Source organism: Garra rufa, chromosome 7 (genome assembly GCF_049309525.1).
Source record: "Garra rufa chromosome 7, GarRuf1.0, whole genome shotgun sequence".
In the NCBI taxonomy this organism is placed as follows: domain Eukaryota; kingdom Metazoa; phylum Chordata; class Actinopteri; order Cypriniformes; family Cyprinidae; genus Garra; species Garra rufa.
In genome coordinates this window covers 8,157,511-8,176,904 of record NC_133367.1, presented here as the reverse complement: position 1 = coordinate 8,176,904, position 19,394 = coordinate 8,157,511, and the positions used below count along the sequence as shown (strand labels likewise).

Sequence of the window (19,394 nt, the reverse complement as noted above, 5' to 3'; positions counted from 1 at the left end):
AATGAATCCACTTCTCATAAAGAAACAAGAACATGGTCTTCTTTTCAATTAAATACCAATGGTTATTCAGGCTAATTATGCATTCTTTATAACAACGTGTTTACCACTTTCTTCTTTCCTTCAAGCAGAAAGAATACATTTATTAATACAAATACATTTAGATTAATCTTTATTAGGGCTACTAAAGTGATCCAGTCAAGAGCAGTAGGTGATTTTCTGTTTTTCTGTTGATGCTTGATTAAACCCATATATTATATTTTATAACATGCATCAAATTGTTCATAATTTTATGTAGCTGTGTTCTGCTTTCTCTTCACATTTCTAATGATTTATCTTGTAATGTTTTTACTTTAATTTCAGATCGGATGGAGGAAAAACAACGTCAAAACTAGAGAAGAAACTTGCTGACAGACTAAAAGTATCTTTTACTTCACCTGCACTAAGTGTGGAAAGAGTTTGAGATGAAAACAGAATCTCAATGTTCACATGAAGATCCACACCAAAGAGAAGTCATTGACATGAGATCAGTGGGAAGAGTTTTAAACAAGAAGTAACCCTGAAGATGCACATGAACATCACACTAGAGAGAAGCTGCACGCATGTGATCAATGTGGACAAATATTTGCGTGGTCTACAGGCCTGAAGGAGCACCTGAAAGTCGATATGAAGGAGAAACCACATTCATGTCCTTTATGTGGAAAGAGTTTTCACAACTGCAGAGTTTAAAACTTGATCAGAAGATACACACTGGTGTGAGAGATCTTATGTGTTTTTAGTGTAAGAAGACTTTTATGACAGTTAACCACCAGAGGATCCACACTAGAGAGAAACCTTACAAGTGTTCACACTGTGACAAGAGATTGAGTCGGTCAGAAACCCTGAAAACACATGAGAGGATCCACACTGGAGAGAAACCATATCACTGACTGAATGTGGGAAGAGTTTGACTCAGTCTCCTAATCTACTCATGCACACAAAAAGGATTGATAGTAAGTAGATCATCTTTCAGGTCTCATCCTCACCAAACGTGACACAATAATGAGCAGAAAAACACAATCTCTTCTGTAGAAATCTGTCATAATCAGCTCTAACATGCGACAGGAAAAAGAAACATCTTCTGTAGTTTTTACAGCGAATAAAGTTCACCTTCAAGACCAGCAGATTCATCTGTGAGATTCAGAAACAATGTTTAAAAGTTTTCTTCTAGTATGTCATTTTACTTTATGATATTAATTGTATCATTGTGCTTTCCTACCAGTTTTGTTTTGTGGGTAGTTTTCTGATAATACATATGTATCACTCTGTAGCAGCGTCCTATCCACTTATGAACAGCTGATCAGATGTTCTTTACTCATGCGTTGGAAATAAAATCATTGTCCATTCAGAATCCGTCTTTTGCTTTGCTCTTTTAATGAATGAAATGCGGTTTACAATAAAAGACGCATGGATTCGGGACTCAATGAATCTTACTATACGTAAGAACCATGTGATCCCGTCACCTATTCACCTTCCTTCACACACAATCATGAGGGTTTAAATGTCACATGACCAAACCAGCTCCTCCCATTCCAAACCGCTCTCTAGTGGTTACAATTACATTGGGCTCCTACACACTCCTTTTCATGAGGGACAGGAATTTTTTCTTTTTTTTTTTACATGTACACACCTTTGAAAAAGAAAAAGAGACTAACACTTTTAAGAGAAAGTGAAATACTTTTTTTTTTTTTTCATTTGTTTCTAGAAAACACAGATGTACTGTCATTTAACTTTTAACTTTTGGGGTCAGTAATTTTTTTTTTTTTTTTTTTTTTTAAGTTTAATACTTTTATTCACCAAGGATGTGTTGAAATCATAAAAAGTGATAGAAAAAAATATACTGTTAGAAAATATTTACATTTTGAAGAAAGGCTGTTATTTTTTACTTTTAATTAATCAAAGAAACCAAAAAAAAAAAAAAAAAAAAAAGTATCACAGGCTCCAAAACTATATTTGCCAGCACAACAGTTTCCAGCATTGATCTTTCTAATAATAAATCAGCATATTAGAATGATTTCTGAAGGATCATGTGACACTTAAAACTGCAATAACAGCTGATAAAAAAAATCTGCTTTTTATCACAGGAATAAATTCAATTAAAGTATGTCAACATAAAAAAACTTTATTTTATATTGTAAAAACATTTAGCAATATTACTGTTTTTTTTCTGTATTTTTCATTAAATAAAAGCAGCCTTGATGAGCATAAGAGACTTCTTTAAAGACTATTACAAGTCTTTTGAACAGTAGTTTATATATATTCACAGTATTATAAGGGTATTATAAGAACACAGATGTTTTAAAGATCTAGTTTTAAGATGTTTGCAGAACACTTACACAAAAAACTTAGCTAAATGGAATTAATAAAGCAATCTTACTGTTAAATCTTAAGTAAGATTAAATCTCCTGGAGTATGTTCACTAGAAATGACATGAAACTAACTTGATATTTATTGCTTAATATACTTGGGAAGAGTTTGCTTTCTTTACTTTAAACAGATTATTAAATTAACTTATAGTTTTACATTTAAGTTTACTTTGCTAAAAAAAGGCCATCGGTTTTAAAACTTTAAGTAAGCTGAACTTGTTAGGATTTACAGTGATAGTCTGAGGCTCATCAATATTATCTGAGCTGCTGAAAATCTTCTATTTCATGATAATAGCCCCTGTTTTCACCTCATCTATTACGCTGATCTCCTGTAAATTGGCTGGTAAAGTTTATTTCATTCTTATCGTCAGACTTATACTATGCAGTCACTATTATGGTATCTACACAACACAAATGTCCTAACAGCATTTCATAAGTCTGTGTTGAACTGTGTTTAATATAAAACACAAAACTATAAACCAATGAACAACAAAACAAACTCAAATGGAAGGAAAAATGGAAATCATGTTATTAGTTGGGTACATAAATGTACATTTATTTTTTCTTTTGTTTTTGTTCTTAACATTTTATTACTTGTTTTATTTAATCATGGATTTTCTATATTTTGATGAGGGAGCAGATAAATGTAGAATTGAAATATTGGATAAAAATCTTAATCTAAAAAAACAAACAGAAATGCATGTGCAAATTAATATAAAAGTTAATAATAACAAATGACTACAGATAGCAGAATAACATACATGCTTGAAATGTGAATTAGTATTAAAGTAACTTACATTTGGTCAGATCTGCTCCTCCTTCGGTAGGTCTCTGTAGCATCTACACCAGATTCAGCCACCTCTGTGATTTATACTGCATTTACATGTTGAGGCTGTTCTTAGGGCTGTTAACTGACTTTTTATCCAACACAAATGCTCCTCAATTGATCAACAATACTAATGGACAAATTAGTGAGTTCCCGGCCAAGATGGCCGCCGTTCCTGAGTTCCCGGCCAAGATGGCCACCAAGCCTGAGTTTCCGGCCAAGATGGCCGCCGTTCCTGAGTTCCCGGCCAAGATGGCCGCCAAGCCTGAGTTCCCGGTCAAGATGGCCGCCGTTCCTGAGTTCCTGGCCAAGATGGCCGCCGAGCCTGAATCCCCGGCCAAGATGGCCACCAAGCCTGAGTCTGCACCCAAGATGGCTACCGCCAAGTCAAAGTCTCTGCTGGTTCCGCCCAGCCTTCCAGAGTCTCCGCTGGTTCCGCCCAGCCTTCCAGAGTCTCCGCTGGTTCCGCCCAGCCTTCCAGAGTCTCCGCTGGTTCCGCCCAGCCTTCCAGAGTCTCCGCTGGTTCCGCCCAGTCTCCCAGAGTCTTCGCTGGTTCCGCCCAGCCCTCCAGTGACTGCGCCGCCAGAGCGCCCTCCAGTGACCGCTCGCCCAGAGCCTGCTCTTCCAGAGTGCCCAGCCCTCCAGAGTCTCCGCTGGGGTCGTCCAGTCCTCCAGAGCCCGCTCCTCAAGAGCGCCGTCCAGAGCCCGCTCCTCAAGAGCCTGCGCGCCCTCCAGAGCCGGAGCTCTCTCCTGCGCGCCCTCCAGAGCTGGAGCTCTCTCCTGCACGCCCTCCAGAGCCGGAGCTCTCTCCTATGTGCCCTTCCGTGCTCTCCTGGGTGGACTATACCCTAGGCTCCCCCAAGAAAATTTGGGGGGGGGGGGCTACTCCCCTGATCGGCCATGGCCTCCTGGACTCTATACTCGGCCATGGGCTCCTGGACTCTATACTCGGCCATGGCTTCCTGAGCCCCCAGATCCGCCATGGCCACCTGGACTGTTTACTCGGCCATGGCTGCCTGAGCCCCCAGATCCGCCATGGCCACCTGGACTGTTTACTCGGCCATGGCTTCCTGAGCCCCCAGATCCGCCATGGCCACCTGGACTGTATACTCGTCCATGGCCTCCTGGACTGTATACTCGGCCATGGCCTCCTGGACTGTATACTCGGCCATGGCCTCCTGGACTGTATACTCGGCCATGGCCTCCTGGACTGTATACTCGGCCATGGCCTCCTGGACTGTATACTCGGCCATGGCCTCCTGGACTGTATACTCGGCCATGGCTTCCTGAGCCCCCAGATCCGCCATGGCAACCTGGACTGTTTACCTGGCCATGGTTTCCTGAGCCCCCAGATCCGCCATGGCCTCCCGGACTGTTTACCCGGCCATGGCCCCCTGAGCTCCCAGACCCACCATGGCCTTCTGGACTGGTTACCCGGCCATGGCCTCCGGAGCTCCCTGATCCGCCCTGGAGACCACCCCTGTATCCATTGGTTCCTGTATTCCTGTCTAGTGGTCTCCAGGGCGCCCACCCCCTCTCCCTTATGGATGTTAGACGGCGCGAGATGCGCCTTTTGGGGAGGGGGGTGTAATGTCAGTATTTTGTCCTGTCTTGTTCTGTTCTCCTAGTGTTTTTCCCCCTGTGTTTCTAGTTCATTTGGTTTAGTCCTTGTTCTCCCCCTTTTGGTTTAGTCCTTTTGGTTTGTTCTTGCCCATATTTGTATTTCCCCCTCGTCATCCTGTTATCTCGTTTGTGACCACGCCTTGTCTTTTGTGTATTTAAGTCTGTGTCTGCTCACTACCCTTTGTCCATCGTTAATGTTGACTAACGTTACATGTCCTCCATTCTCCACTCCTCAACCCACCAGACTGTGACAGTTGTCCATTACATTAATGTATCAGGTAATATCTACTACTGAAATTCCCACAAGGATTTCATCATATTCAGTCAGGTTCATAAATATTGGGACATGGACACAATTCTAACATTTTTGTCTCTATACACCACTACAATGGATTTGAAATGAAACAAACAAGATGCAGACTGACAGCTTTAATTTGAGGGTATTTACATCCAAATCATGTGAACGGTGTAGGAATTACAACAGTTTGCATATGTGCCTCCCAGTTAAGAGACCAAAAGTAATGGGACAGAATAATAATCATAAATCAATCTTTCACTTTTTTAATACTTGTTTGCAAATCCTTTGCAGTCAATTACAGCCTGAAGTCTGGAATGCATAGACATCACCAGACGCTGGGTTTCATCCCTGTCCAAACATACACGCCACACACTGGCTACAATTCAAAAAGTGAACAAACATAATAGGACCCCTTTAAATTCCATATGACCTATACAATTATTTGATTTACAAAATTTGAGTTTTTCCTGTTTTATTCGTTTGATATTCAAAAACAGGTTACATTGTTTTCAAAAATTGATTTTTCAAGAAAGAACCCCCAACCTACCAATAGAGGGTTTCCGGTCGACAGCAAACATTTCGTTTGCTGGTCACAATATGAGGAAAATCTGGCCATGAACTTTTTACTGATTTATTTATTTATTTATTTATTTTGACAAATTGTTTTGGAAGATTTGTTGAATAAACAATAAAACTGAACTTTTATGCCTGTAAATCTGTTTGACTGACAGTTATATTGATCACTGAGAGAGCACTGACTTGGAATGACGTTGGTTCAATATAAAAATTAAATTTTACAAATCTGCACGGTAAACTACGTTTGCTACATTGCTGTAGCTTAGCTTGCTACATTTCCCAAGAGGACAGCTTTAGAGTAGTGAAGCTTCATTTAATGAAGAGTAATTGTTAGCTCAGCATCTTTTATTTCCATTGTGTTTCTGCTTTGTTTGTTGTAATGAGAGGATTTGTGATTGTCCATCTGTACATCAGCAACAGACAGACACACAGCTAACTGAATATACAATTAAATAGAAGAACAATGTGTATTACATGTAAGAGAGATCATGTCAATGTTTTAATTTCACATTGTAGACTTGTTTTATATCTTTGACACATTTAAGTGCTGCACTTGACAATCACATTTAAACATTTGAATCATTATGGATGAGTTTAATACAAATATTATTAAACTGAAGAGCCAGACAGACTCATCTGAGCGTCTTCCTCCTGTTTCAGCTTTCAATAAAACAAAAGCATCATTTGCTTGAATACTAAATCAACATGAATCATTCAGTATCACATGTTTCTAACACACATGCTGCATTATTTGATTGTAAAGTCTGAGTCTCTTCACCTGTATGGATCACATTCACACATTTATCACACATTTCTTTCTCCTCATAGACACAGTAGTGAAGCTCTTCTGTGGATCCTCACCTGATGTTTACTGCTGCTTTCATCAGGATCCAACAACTAGGATAGACATCATCTGTCTTCTGATGATTTATTGCCATGATAGACTTTTGAGATTAGAAACACTGTAACATGAAACAAAAGAAAGAGAGCAATCAGTGTGAAACAATTCGCAAGTCAGTTACTATTTCAATTACAGTTTCTTTTAAAGTTAAAGTTACATTTACATGATCTTGCACAAATAACAATATTTGTTTTAAATACATCTGAACATGATTTCCATTCATATGTTTGTGTGACTCCTGTTAAGACACTATAAAGAGAAACACACACTAATGAGTGAACGCCAAATATAATAAACCACAAGAACAAATACTAATGTGATTTTGCCTCAAAACAAAACCCTTTCAGTTCAATGTTCCACTAGTTAAAGCTGTTTTTCCTCTAGTTTCAACATTTGTATTGGTCTCAGTAAATAAGTGAAAGTAAAGTAAGTGTAAAGTAATGTGACGTGTTGCTTGTCAAAGTAAAAACACACAAGAGACAGAGACATTGATCATGTGATGCTGGACGGCTGTGAGCTGAAGCTGGAATCTGCACTGATTTTACCAGCGTTTTCCTCCAATCTGACCAAATCTATTTCAAACTGGAATGATTCACTATTAATGATGGCATTAATAAAGCAGCTGTTGTTGGATAAAGCTCTGACAGTCTGCTTTTGTTCTCTTACCTCCTTTGTGTTCAGCATTTTGATCAACTTTACATTTCATTCTGACACAAACCCTTTGAAATAAAGCTTGATGATTATTTGATCATCTCCTTTCACAAATATTTGAAAGTTAATATTTGTCCACATATCAGAGGTAATTGAAGATCTCTTTAATATCACAAAGTGAAGTTTACTCACCTCAGTTTACAGTTTGAGTCTCGTAGCACATCAATGAGCCGCTGCTTTGAGTCTCCAATCTTATTACCTCTCAGATCAAGCTCTTTTAGAAACTGCAGTGCTTTTGTGTTTGTCAAAGACTGAGTTAAAGAATAAACATCTGTAATGCCACAGTATTGAAGACTAGAAAGAGACAAACAGAGGAAGAGAAGATCATCTTACAAACAAATCATTAAGGAGAAGAATTTGACACTAATATAATGTGAACCCATGAACCCACTCATCATGAGATATTGAGTAGAAAGTGTTTCGGTTTAAACTGCTGAAGTGATTTTCATCATTTTGATTCTTGTATGTGAATGTTACTGACCTCAATCTCTCCAGTTTACAGTGTGAATCCTTCAGTACGTCACATAAGTCATTCACTCCTGTGTTTGTGATTTGATTCCCGCTCAGGTTCAGTTCTCTCAGGTGTGATGGGTTTGATTTCAGAGCTGAAGTCAGGATGAGACACTGTTCCTCTGTAATACTGCAATCACACAGACTGAAGACAGAAAGAGAAAGAACAATGACTCAGATATATGATGATCATCAGCAAATGCTATACAGTCACTAATAAACCAGAAAAATCATGAAATTTTAATGATATGAAACAAACCAAGACAGGAGTATTTGAGGACACTAGTTACAATCCAAGTCTGGATTTGTCCTCACTCAACAAGTGCATTTTATTAATTTGATTAATATATAGGACTAATGCAGACACAAAAGAACAATTAACACTTAAAACGTCTGAATTCATAATTGTAATGCAAGATAATCTAATACATTAATAAATTATTTTAAGTTATTTTAGAGTACAATCTCTAAATACACATTTTAAATAAAAGATTTATTGAAAGTAGCATTAGTCCAGTATAAATGTGACTGTCAGAATAATCTACTGTCATTTGTTACACTGGTTTTTATTCTGTTTTCACTTCTGTCTTGTTTCACAGCAAACATGTCAGATTTCAGCAAGTTTAATGCTCTTTCTAATACACATACAAACCCATGAACTAATAGTATTGCTGAATCTTTCTGATGATGGAGAAAAAGCAGAAGATGCAGCACTATAAATGATGTGACTTGAGTCTGTTGTCTTCAAATAATCTAAACAGTCCTATCTCTTGCTCTGGCTACTGTGTATAGACCTCCAGGGCCGTATACAGAATTCCTAAAAGAATTTGCAGATGTCCTTTCTGACCTATTGGTTAATTTTGATAAAGCATTAATTGCTGGGGATTTTAACATTCATGTTGATAATACAAATGATGCGTTAGGACTTGCGTTCAATGACCTGTTAAACTCTTTTGGAGTCAAACAAAACGTCACTGGGCCCACTCATCGTTTTAATCATACACTAGATCTAATTATATCACACGGACTTGATCTTACTGATATAGATATCGTACCTCAAAGCGATGATGTTACCGATCATTTCCTCGTATCGTGCATGCTGCGTATCACTGATGTTAACTACAGTATATAGCTCCGCGCTATCGTCTGGGCAGAACTATTGTTCCTGCTACCAAAGATAGATTCGCAAATAACCTGCCTGATTTATCTCAACTGCTCTGTGCACCCATAAATAAACATGAACTAGACAAAATGACTAGTAACATAGGCACTATCTTCTCTAACACATTAGAAGCTGTTGCCCCCATCAAGCTAAAAAAGGTTAGAGAAAAACGTACTGCGCCATGGTACAACAGTAATACCCATTCTCTCAAAAAAGAAACTCGTAATCTTGAGCGTAAATGGAGAAAAACTAACTTAAAAGATTTTAAAATTGCATGGAAAAACAGTATGTCCAGCTATAGACAGGCTTTAAAAGCTGCTAAAGCAGAGTATATCCACCAACTCATAGAAAAAAACCAAAACAATCCAAGGTTCTTATTTAGCACAGTGGCTAGATTAACAAATAACCAAACACCTCCTGACCTGAATATTCCTGCACAGTTTAATAGTAACGTCTTTATGAATTTCTTTACTGATAAAATAGACAACATTAGAAATACAATAACTAATATAGATACTACAGCAACTGATACTTCAACATTAGTCATTACACCGGAAGAAAAACTCCAGTGCTTTAAAACTATAGAACAGAAAGAATTAAATAAACTTATCAGAACATCTAAACCAACAACATGCCTATTAGATCCTGTACCCACTAAATTACTAAAAGAGTTGTTACCTGTAGCAGAAGTACCGCTTCTTAATATTGTTAACTCATCGTTATCTTTAGGTCATGTCCCAAAACCATTCAAACTAGCGGTTATTAAACCTCTTATTAAGAAACCACAGCTAGACCCTGGTGAATTGGCAAATTACAGACCCATTTCTAATCTTCCATTTATGTCTAAAATTCTAGAAAAAGTTGTGTCTGCTCAATTGTGCTCCTTCTTGCAAAATAATAATCTCTTTGAAGAATTTCAGTCAGGTTTCAGGCCCCATCATAGCACAGAAACTGCACTTGTAAAAATCACAAACGACTTGCTACTTGCGTCAGATCAAGGCTGCGTCTCATTACTAGTTTTACTTGATCTTAGTGCTGCGTTCGACACTATAGATCATGAAATACTCATAGATCGATTACAAAACTATACAGGTATTCAAGGGCAGGCTTTAAGATGGTTCAGATCATACCTGTCCGATCGCTACCACTTTGTTTATTTAAACGGGGAGTCATCGCAGCTAACACCAGTAAAGTATGGAGTGCCACAAGGATCTGTCCTAGGTCCACTACTATTTTCAATTTACATGTTACCCCTCGGTAATATTATTAGGAAATATGGGATTAGTTTCCATTGTTATGCTGATGACACTCAACTATATATTTCAACAAGACCAGATGAAACTTCTAACTTAGCAAAGTTAACAGAGTGTGTTAAAAATGTGAAAGACTGGATGACCAATAATTTTCTACTGTTAAATTCAGATAAGACTGAGATATTACTTATTGGACCAAAAAACAGTACACAGAATCTCTTAAACTGCAACTTGCAACTAGATGGATGTACTGTTATTTCCTCTACAGTCAAAAATCTGGGTGTTATATTAGACAGCAACCTGTCTTTTGAAAATCATATTTCCTATGTTACAAAAACAGCATTCTTTCATCTTAGAAACATTGCTAAGCTACGAAACATGTTACCTGTTTCTGATGCAGAAAAGTTAGTTCATGCATTCATGACGTCTAGACTGGACTATTGTAATGCACTACTAGGTGGTTGTCCTGCTTCTTCAATAAATAAGCTACAGGTAGTCCAAAATGCAGCTGCTAGAGTCCTTACCAGGTCAAGAAAATATGATCATATTACCCCAATTTTACAGTCTCTACACTGGCTACCTATTAGGTTCCGTATCACTTACAAAATATTACTTCTTACCTATAAGGCCTTTAATGGTTTAGCTCCTGCATACCTAACTAGTCTCCTACTACGCTACAATCCCTCACGCTCCCTAAGGTCGCAAAACTCTGGACTTTTGGTAGTACCTAGGATAGCAAAGTCCACTAAAGGAGGGAGAGCCTTTTCTCATTTGGCTCCCAAACTCTGGAATAGCCTTCCTGATAACGTTCGGGGTTCAGACACACTTTCTATGTTTAAATCTAGATTAAAGACTCATCTCTTTAGCCAAGCATTCACATAATGTATCTCATAACGTTGTAATTTCAGTTACATCTGATCAAATGCACATTAATATTCCTCAGCTTGGGCTAAACACATCATTTTTGTTTGGTCGGAAGTTGGAACAGCAGCTACGCTAATTATTTCTTTGTTTCTCTGTCTCTGCCACGGGATTTCCATCCCGTGGTAACTAGGGTTTACACAAGATTCAGCCCGGATTCAGAAGAAGAGATGATGCCAACCCCTCAGAGGACCGCAGATGATGCCAGCCTTGAAACAACATACAGCACTACATAATTTTCCTACAAGTCGATTACAGCACATAACCATTGCAATTAGTGTTCATCATCTGTTTGATTACACAGTTACTGATTTTAATATTTATATCATATGTATATCGACTCAACATACAGTATTCACCACTAATAAGCTACTAAATATATTGTAGTAGCCTAAAACTTTTGTACAGCTGCTCTGCAACAATTTGTATTGTAAAAAGCGCTATACAAATAAACTTGAATTGAATTGAATTGAATTAAACAGTGAACTTTAATCTGACTGTAACTGCTGTACAGTATAATGATACTAACTCTAGTTTCTCCAGCTTGAATTGTGGGTTCATCAGTAGATCACTGAGGTTTTTCACTCCAGAGTCTCCTAGTTTATTCCTGCTCAGGTCCAGTTCTCTCAGGTGTGATGGGTTTGATTTCAGAGCTGAAGTCACAGCAGAACAACCTTCATCTGTCATTTTACAGTAACTTAACCTACATTGGCAGAAAGAGGGAGAGCAGAAAATAAGAAAATAAAATAATCACATAATTTATCATAAGCAAATAAAACAGACGAAAAAAGATCAACTTGTTTATTTCAGCAGATTAGGGATTTCAGTTATTTTTCCTGAACCAATAAAACCAAAGCATGTTAACTGATCATTAACTGACAAACACCAAGACTGTGGTCAGCGCCGAGAGCACACCGACATACAGCGCTGAATAACATCATAAATACAAATGTATTACTAATAAATTGCATGTGCACTGATTTGCAGTGAAAAGAAAAAAAAAGAAAATAAGCCCTTTTCTGAACCGAAGCCATGCTAACTCCTCCCCCAACTTCCCGCTGGCTGGATGCTGCTCTCTGATTGGCTGTAGATAATCACCAATGTTATTTTCAGTCAGAACACATTTCACACGATTCATGATTTTGAATTGCCGACAGGTCCAGATATTTAGCATGTCAAATATCTCACGGGTGTCGGCGATTCTCTCAGATCGCGTCTTTGATAGTTCACACTGTGTGATTGTCACGTGAACCAGCATCGATTTGCCTGTGATTTCGGGCATTTGTCGGCGATTTCTCAAAACCTGTCAGTGAGTCAAAATCGGGGCTAAAATCGTGCAGTCTGAACTCAGCATAACATGTTGCTAGCATGAGTCTGAATGAGTTTGCATAGAGTCTGCATAGAAGGGCAGTTTGATTGAGTCTCAAGGGATTGTGGGAGTTTTGTCAGTGTGAGTTTGAATAGTGTTGATCATTTGAACATTCCCTCAATGTAAGTCTATGGGATTTTCTCAATTTTAATCTTTATTTTTAGGAAAAGCGTAATTCGGATCAGCAGCTGGAGTCAGATCAGTCTGAAGATCTGGACTGAGTTTTGGAGCTTGAAGAGTTAAAGCTCGAGGAGCAGCAGTCAGAAATTTGCATTTCAGTAATTTGGCTTTCTCAAGCCAACTTAATAAATAAATAAATATGTGAAATATATTTGACAAAAAACAAAATGAAAAAAAAAAAAAACATAGGCGGAGCGTGTGTAAGGCTTGGGAAGGCTTAGCAACAGGGACTTGGGGCAAAAAAAAGAACATGAATAGAAAGTGTCGATTGCAGCATTACATTAAGATCTGCTCATGTTGCACAGTAATTCTTTTTAGGTGTTTTTACAGTGTTGTGTATTATAACCAATCACACACGATTCTGTTTATCTTAGGAATGCAGTGTCTAATCAGAAGCGTTCAAATGAGTCTGTCGGTTTTGTTGAGTGCGCGCAATTCTTGATTGTTCTCATCATAAACAGCAAAGCTCAGACGTACCTACAATGTAAGTCATTCATTACACAGTGTATGAATCAGTCTTTTGCATGAGAATGTACATTTTATATAAATATTACGCCAAACAGAAACAGAAAATCGTGCTATACGCACCTTCATACAACAATAAATTAGGGTACTTTTCAAATGGGATGGGAATACAACAAACTCATTGTTAACATTTAAGCTACCATAAAATGTATATTGGAAAGATCTTTAAAAGCATCTGGAACACAATAAAGACATTTTTAAAGCTGTTTTAAAGTATTTGCAATATGGAATAAAATACTAATAGGGTAAATAATTTGCATATCAGACAAAATTGCTTTTCAGCAAATCCTCTAAATTTTAAGGTATTCAGAATAGAAATATAAAAATCAGAAAATATAAGCATCTACAATTACAGGACAATTTTTACACATACTATATGCCATTATAATTTGTTTTATATTTTAACAGAATTATAAAATAAGCCAAAATTATAATTGGGCCTGTTTTAGACTTTTCCTTATTTTTATATTTAGACATTCATCAGTAATAGAGAGGAAGAAAAAAATACTCGCCATCTCCTCATTGTACGTGCCTTTATATAGAAATACATCTTTAAGGGTTACATAATGAACATTTCTACTTTCGATTAGAATTATTTAATTTTAAAGTGGTAATTTTTAAATCTTTCTATAGATATATATTTTCTATCATGTTTGTGAGACTATTCGCTGAGTTTTATCATTGTGAAGTAATTCTGTTCAAGACCAGACGGCAGAAAGCGCATCTTCTGTTTTCCTATTTATTTTATAAACCCACAATGTGTTTATATTGTGACTGAGTGCACTAAAATAAAAGTTGACCCGTTACAGGTCCGAATGATGTATTACTCTTACCTTTTTGAGCAAAAATGACGGCGTAATTTAGATTGTTTTCACTGTTAGAAATAAAGTGATCGCACTGGCGCCTCCATGTAGGGATGTGCGGTATACCAGTACTGTGAAAATACTGGTATTTATTATTTTTCAAACGGTACAATATCAAAAGTTTGCTCAGTTCGGTATTTTATCCGCTGTTCCGATTTTCACCACTATGCGGCAGTGTTGCGCAAACTGGCGTAAAACCGGCAAGCGTGATAATAACAGACAAACGGCGATGGATCACACAGATGAAACGCGCACTGCAGCTATCAAAGGAGCTAGCAAAAAAATAAAGACTGCAAAGATATTGTAATAAGGTGACGTGCTGGACGGACGAGACGAGAAACAAGATTACAATAAACACTATCTTTTAATATATACTTAGAATAACAGGCAGGAACAAGCAGGAACATCCACACACGAACACATAGAACGATTAAAGACCGACATTGAACTCAAGAACCAAACAGACTTATAAAGACAGACTAATTACTAAACACAGGTGACGGTGATGACACAGATGATGGGGCTAAACCAAAATGACACAGATCCACAGGGGGAGACAATGGGAGAAACCAAAGACATAAACTGACATAACTATGACAGATATGTAGATGTGAACCCATTTTATTCAGTCCCAAAATCCCAATCCAACCTGTATCCTCTACTCTGTAGGTTTTTTTGTTGTTGCATTCACATTTTCTTTGTGATAAAGACCAAAAATATATTAAGAGATTACTTTATTTTAATTAGATCTCTTCAGTTTTGTTTCTTCTAAAATCAAAATTTTAGTTTTTATTATTTTTTTGCAACAATTTCTTTGCACAGTTATTCAAGCGCTGTGTTAAATAAAACTATTTTCAATTCACCTATATTTGCCTGTTTCCTTTTTTTTAACCTATGGTATCGATTTAGTATCGATACCAAGGTATTAGATCCTAGTATCGTACCGAAGTCAAAATTGTGGTATCGAGCCATCCCTACCTCCATGTCCTGCAAAACATGCTTCAGCTGCCTTCCAGTCTCCACACAAACGACTGGATATTAATCCAACAGCGCACATGTATCAAGGTTAAACGTTCAAACTAACGTGTAATATGCTTGAACTGTTTTATATCTGTAGATTTCATTTTAGGCAAGTCGTGATGATTTGAGAAGGCTAAATTGATCAAACAAAGATGATCAACTCTTAGTCATTACTTTAAAAAACATTTAAAGTCCATTTAACCAACAAAAATGCTTCAGAGGTTTTTCTAAATTAACTTTGAAATAAAAACTAAATGAAACATGATCATTTTTCCATTATTAAACTGTGCTATTGTAATAGCTGAAAGCATAATTTGTATTTGTATTTTACCATTTTGTTGAGTTTAAACCGTCTTCATTGATCATTTGACCCTCGAAAAAAAGGAATTTCTAGGAATTAAATCCCTGGTGATTATGACTATAAATGTGTGTGCGTGGTTTTATTTTTTATTTTTTGGAGAGTGAGATCAAAGTTAATGATAATGTCCTTTTCTGAATAGGCCTATAATTTATTCGCTGTTTGAATAACTGTTGAAATTAAATGTTATAATTATAAATTTCTAATGTTTTATTAAATTGTAGTCACATTAAATACAATTCAGCCCCATTAAAGATATTTTGTTAGCCTACATGAAATCTGCGTCTGTTTTTTTCCTAAAAGGACGAGTTTATGATGTTTTTAGTTAGCCTTACCCTGGAGCTGTTCACCCTCCACCTGTGGAAAAAACTGTCTGACAAATAGTATGACAAACATTATTGCTCATGTGAAGAATGACGTTTACATCCATATTGAACATGAGTGAAGGACAAAGACTAGTTTACATCAGAAATAATAGTTTAGCACACAAATACATTGTGAAGATGAGAGAGTTTTTGGGTTGGTGTCAAATCAGAGAGGTAGACTACATGAGCCCAACAACAGTTTCTGTTTCTATTTCACTTTCAATTCATTCATTTTGGCTCGACGCTTATAAACTACTTATATTTTTCATTCTTGTTCTGTTCTGAATGGCGTTAAATTGAAAGGATTTGTTGTGGAGTAAGGGGGACTAAAACAGACTATAGCTATGTTTATAGTGTTCATAATGTTTGCAAACATTTCACTTTATTTACCGCTATATAAATATTTCTAAATGCAATAATAAAATGTGACTTTTTTGTGACTTTTCTGTTTTTATTCTCTCTGTCTTTCAAAAACTCAATTTTATATTTTAACTATGCAGCAGAAGTTTAAAAATAAATAAAGTACAAATATAATGTGAAGTCAAGCTCATCATGAGATATTGAGTAGAAAGTGTTTTGGTTTAAACTGTTGAAGTGATTTTCATCGTTTTGATTCTTGTATGTGAATGTTACTGACCTCAATCTCTCCAGTTTACAGTGTGAATCCTTCAGTACGTCACATAAGTCATTCACTCCTGTGTTTGTGATTTGATTCCAGCTCAGGTTCAGTTCTCTCAGGTGTGATGGGTTTGATTTCAGAGCTGAAGTCAGGATGAGACACTGTTTCTCTGATATACTGCATCCACACAGACTGAAGACAGAAAGAGAAATAACAATGACTCAGATCTATGATGATCATCAGCAAATGCTATACAGTCACTAATAAACCAGAAAAATCATGAAATCTTAATGATATGAAACAAACCAAGACAGGAGTATTTGAGGACACTAGTTACAATCCAAGTCTGGACCCATCCTCAGTCAACAAATAATCAATCAATACATAGAATCAATATAGAAACAACAGTAAAATTAACTAAATTAAATGGTCTATTTTCACATTTTTAATAGATAAAAATCATCAATTTAATCAAATCAAATCATTTGTTTAACCTATTTCATAGTGTAGTTTACAATTGCTATCTATACAAATAGATTAAATGATTATACTTCCCTTAATAAAAGATTGTTTCACAGCAAAGATGTCAAGAGTCCAGTGGTCCTAATCTAAACAGTGAACTTTAATCTGACTGTAACTGCTGTACAGTATAATGATACTAACTCTAGTTTCTCCAGCTTGAATTGTGGGTTCATCAGTAGATCACTGAGGTTTTTCACTCCAGAGTCTCCTAGTTTATTCCAGCTCAGGTTCAGTTCTCTCAGGTGTGATGGGTTTGATTTCAGAGCTGAAGTCACAGCAAAACAACCTTCATCTGTCATTTTACAGCCTCTTAACCTACATTGACAAAAAGAGGAAGAGCAGAAAATAAGAAGAAAATTAAATAAGTCACTTTCAATTTCACCAGATTAGGGATTTCAGCTATTTTTCTATTTATACAGCTATAAAAATAAAATAAATAAAAGCCAACCCAGTAACACTTTACATTAAGGTTGTATTAATAAACATTAGTTAATGCATTAGTTCACATGAACAAGGCATCTGTTCAGCTTGACTTAGTCCTTGCTCATGTTAACTTATTCATAAATTGCACTGCAACCGATTTTTGTAATATGAACAGTATTTTACTGTAATATCTACAGTAAGATACTCTAAGATCTCATACAGTAAGATAAGTATTGTACTGTAAACTGCAAAGGATTGTGGGAAAATATATGATCACTACTGTAATCCTCCACTACTGTAAATCCTACTGTAAATTTACAGCAGTGAACTTGCCCACGAAAAACTGACCAATGGCAAGGGAGATTTATTTTCTCCTGTTGAGAGGAAGTGGCAGTAAAAGGACAAAAGAGAAATGTTGCACCATCATTAACTTCACAAAAGGTTAGTATATTTCTGTTTTATGAAAAACTGAGCAATTTTAAGATGTTTTCACCTGTTAACAGCAAACTAACAATATTCATCGTATTTTTCATGTTGGTAAGCTTTTTTCCTGACTGATGGCCATAACGGTGAAAACATGGACTGACTGGTGAGTAAGTTAAGGTGACCTATTAGTCGAAATAAACTTAGTTAATCAGAGAAACACGTTTGTACATTCTGCTGCATTTTAATGTAAGTTAGCTCGTCTGATTTAACCTTAACAGCGAACTGAGGTGAAATACTGAGGTAAAGTGCGTTAGGCAACACCGCTGTTTGTGTCCAGATTTTAAACAGTATTTTCAAGCCCTTCTTTTTGTGGCAGAGTGGGCAAGTTCCCTCCCCTGAACTTGTGATTGACAGCCTTTTAGAGCCGGGGATTTGTTATATAAAGGCTGCAATTGGGTTACCTGGGATGCGTCATGGCTAGCTCCGCCCCTTGGTGCGTGCAGACTTCCATCTGAAAGGTACGTTTTAGCTGTTTGGCTAATGTTGCAGCGAGTTGGGCATATCCGTTAATAAAATCTATTCATTGTAGCTGGAATAGCATCTTATTCACGGCTTCGCGTTGGTGTGCAGGCTGTCACTATCCCTCGGTAGGTTGAGTTTCATTAATCGTTTGCATAGCATTCGTGTTTACCATAATTCACATTCTTTTATTCCAGTTGGGTTGATTCCACTCATCCTCCTATAAACTGCTGAGATTTGTGCTGTGAGCAATTGTATGACTTGTGTGTCTCTGTGACGGACATTTGGTATGTATAGTACATTTTTAATAAAAATAATTGTTCGGATTTAAGTTATTAACAATTTGTTTTTTGTTAGGACAAACAATTTCTTTGGGAGCGCTTCGTCTTTTTGCGTGTTTGGGTGATCGCATCCTGCATAGAACAGGATTAAGACGGCACTGCTGTTTTGCTGTTTTGTTTACTTTTGTTTCTTTCTTTTTACACGCTAAAGCCGGTAGTTGTGGCAGTAGCTGTCCTGACTTTTTTCGACTTTGTCCTTTCATTACCTATATAGCAACAATTGTCAGTTGTGTTGCACATATTTCAACCATTTGGAAATTGTCTTTATTTTCAGTACGATGTTGTTTGTATTTTGATTAATTGTTTTTTTTCTGTGTTTTAGGCCCCTGAGTTGGGCGGCTAGCTGCTCTATTATCCTGGTGGTGGTGTTTGCAGCACAGAGTGTGGATTGCCGTTACAGTCACTCACCTCACTGTGTGTGTGTGTGTGCGTTCGTGTGTGTGGCGTGTGGTTACAAAATCACTTTGCAGCTAGCCTACCCTGCTACGGGTGAGCCTTAAATTAGTGCTTTGTTCTGTGTGACATTGAGTCATATTTTGTCTGAGTTGTTTTAAATAATTTATTCAATTGTGAACTTAATAAATATATTTTGTATACTGATATCTTATGTCTCTGCCCTTCATGGTAACGAACCTCTTTTCCATCAAATAGTTAGTTCCCCTTACTTTAAAGGGGTGGTGT

The 19,394-nt window shown here is 36.9% G+C and overlaps 1 protein-coding gene across 1 annotated transcript in view; it reads right to left on the bottom strand.

Moving 5' to 3' along the window:
• The window catches only part of LOC141337902 (uncharacterized), a 52,450-nt gene that overhangs the window by 18,602 nt on the left and 14,454 nt on the right, over positions 1 to 19,394 (bottom strand). The window contains exons 8-10 of the mRNA XM_073843478.1: positions 17,115 to 17,319; positions 16,501 to 16,643; positions 11,709 to 11,886 (exon numbers count right to left, since the gene is read on the bottom strand). Coding sequence (XP_073699579.1) covers positions 11,709 to 11,886; positions 16,501 to 16,643; positions 17,115 to 17,319 — 526 coding nt within the window. The remainder of the gene's footprint in view (positions 1 to 11,708; positions 11,887 to 16,500; positions 16,644 to 17,114; positions 17,320 to 19,394) is intronic.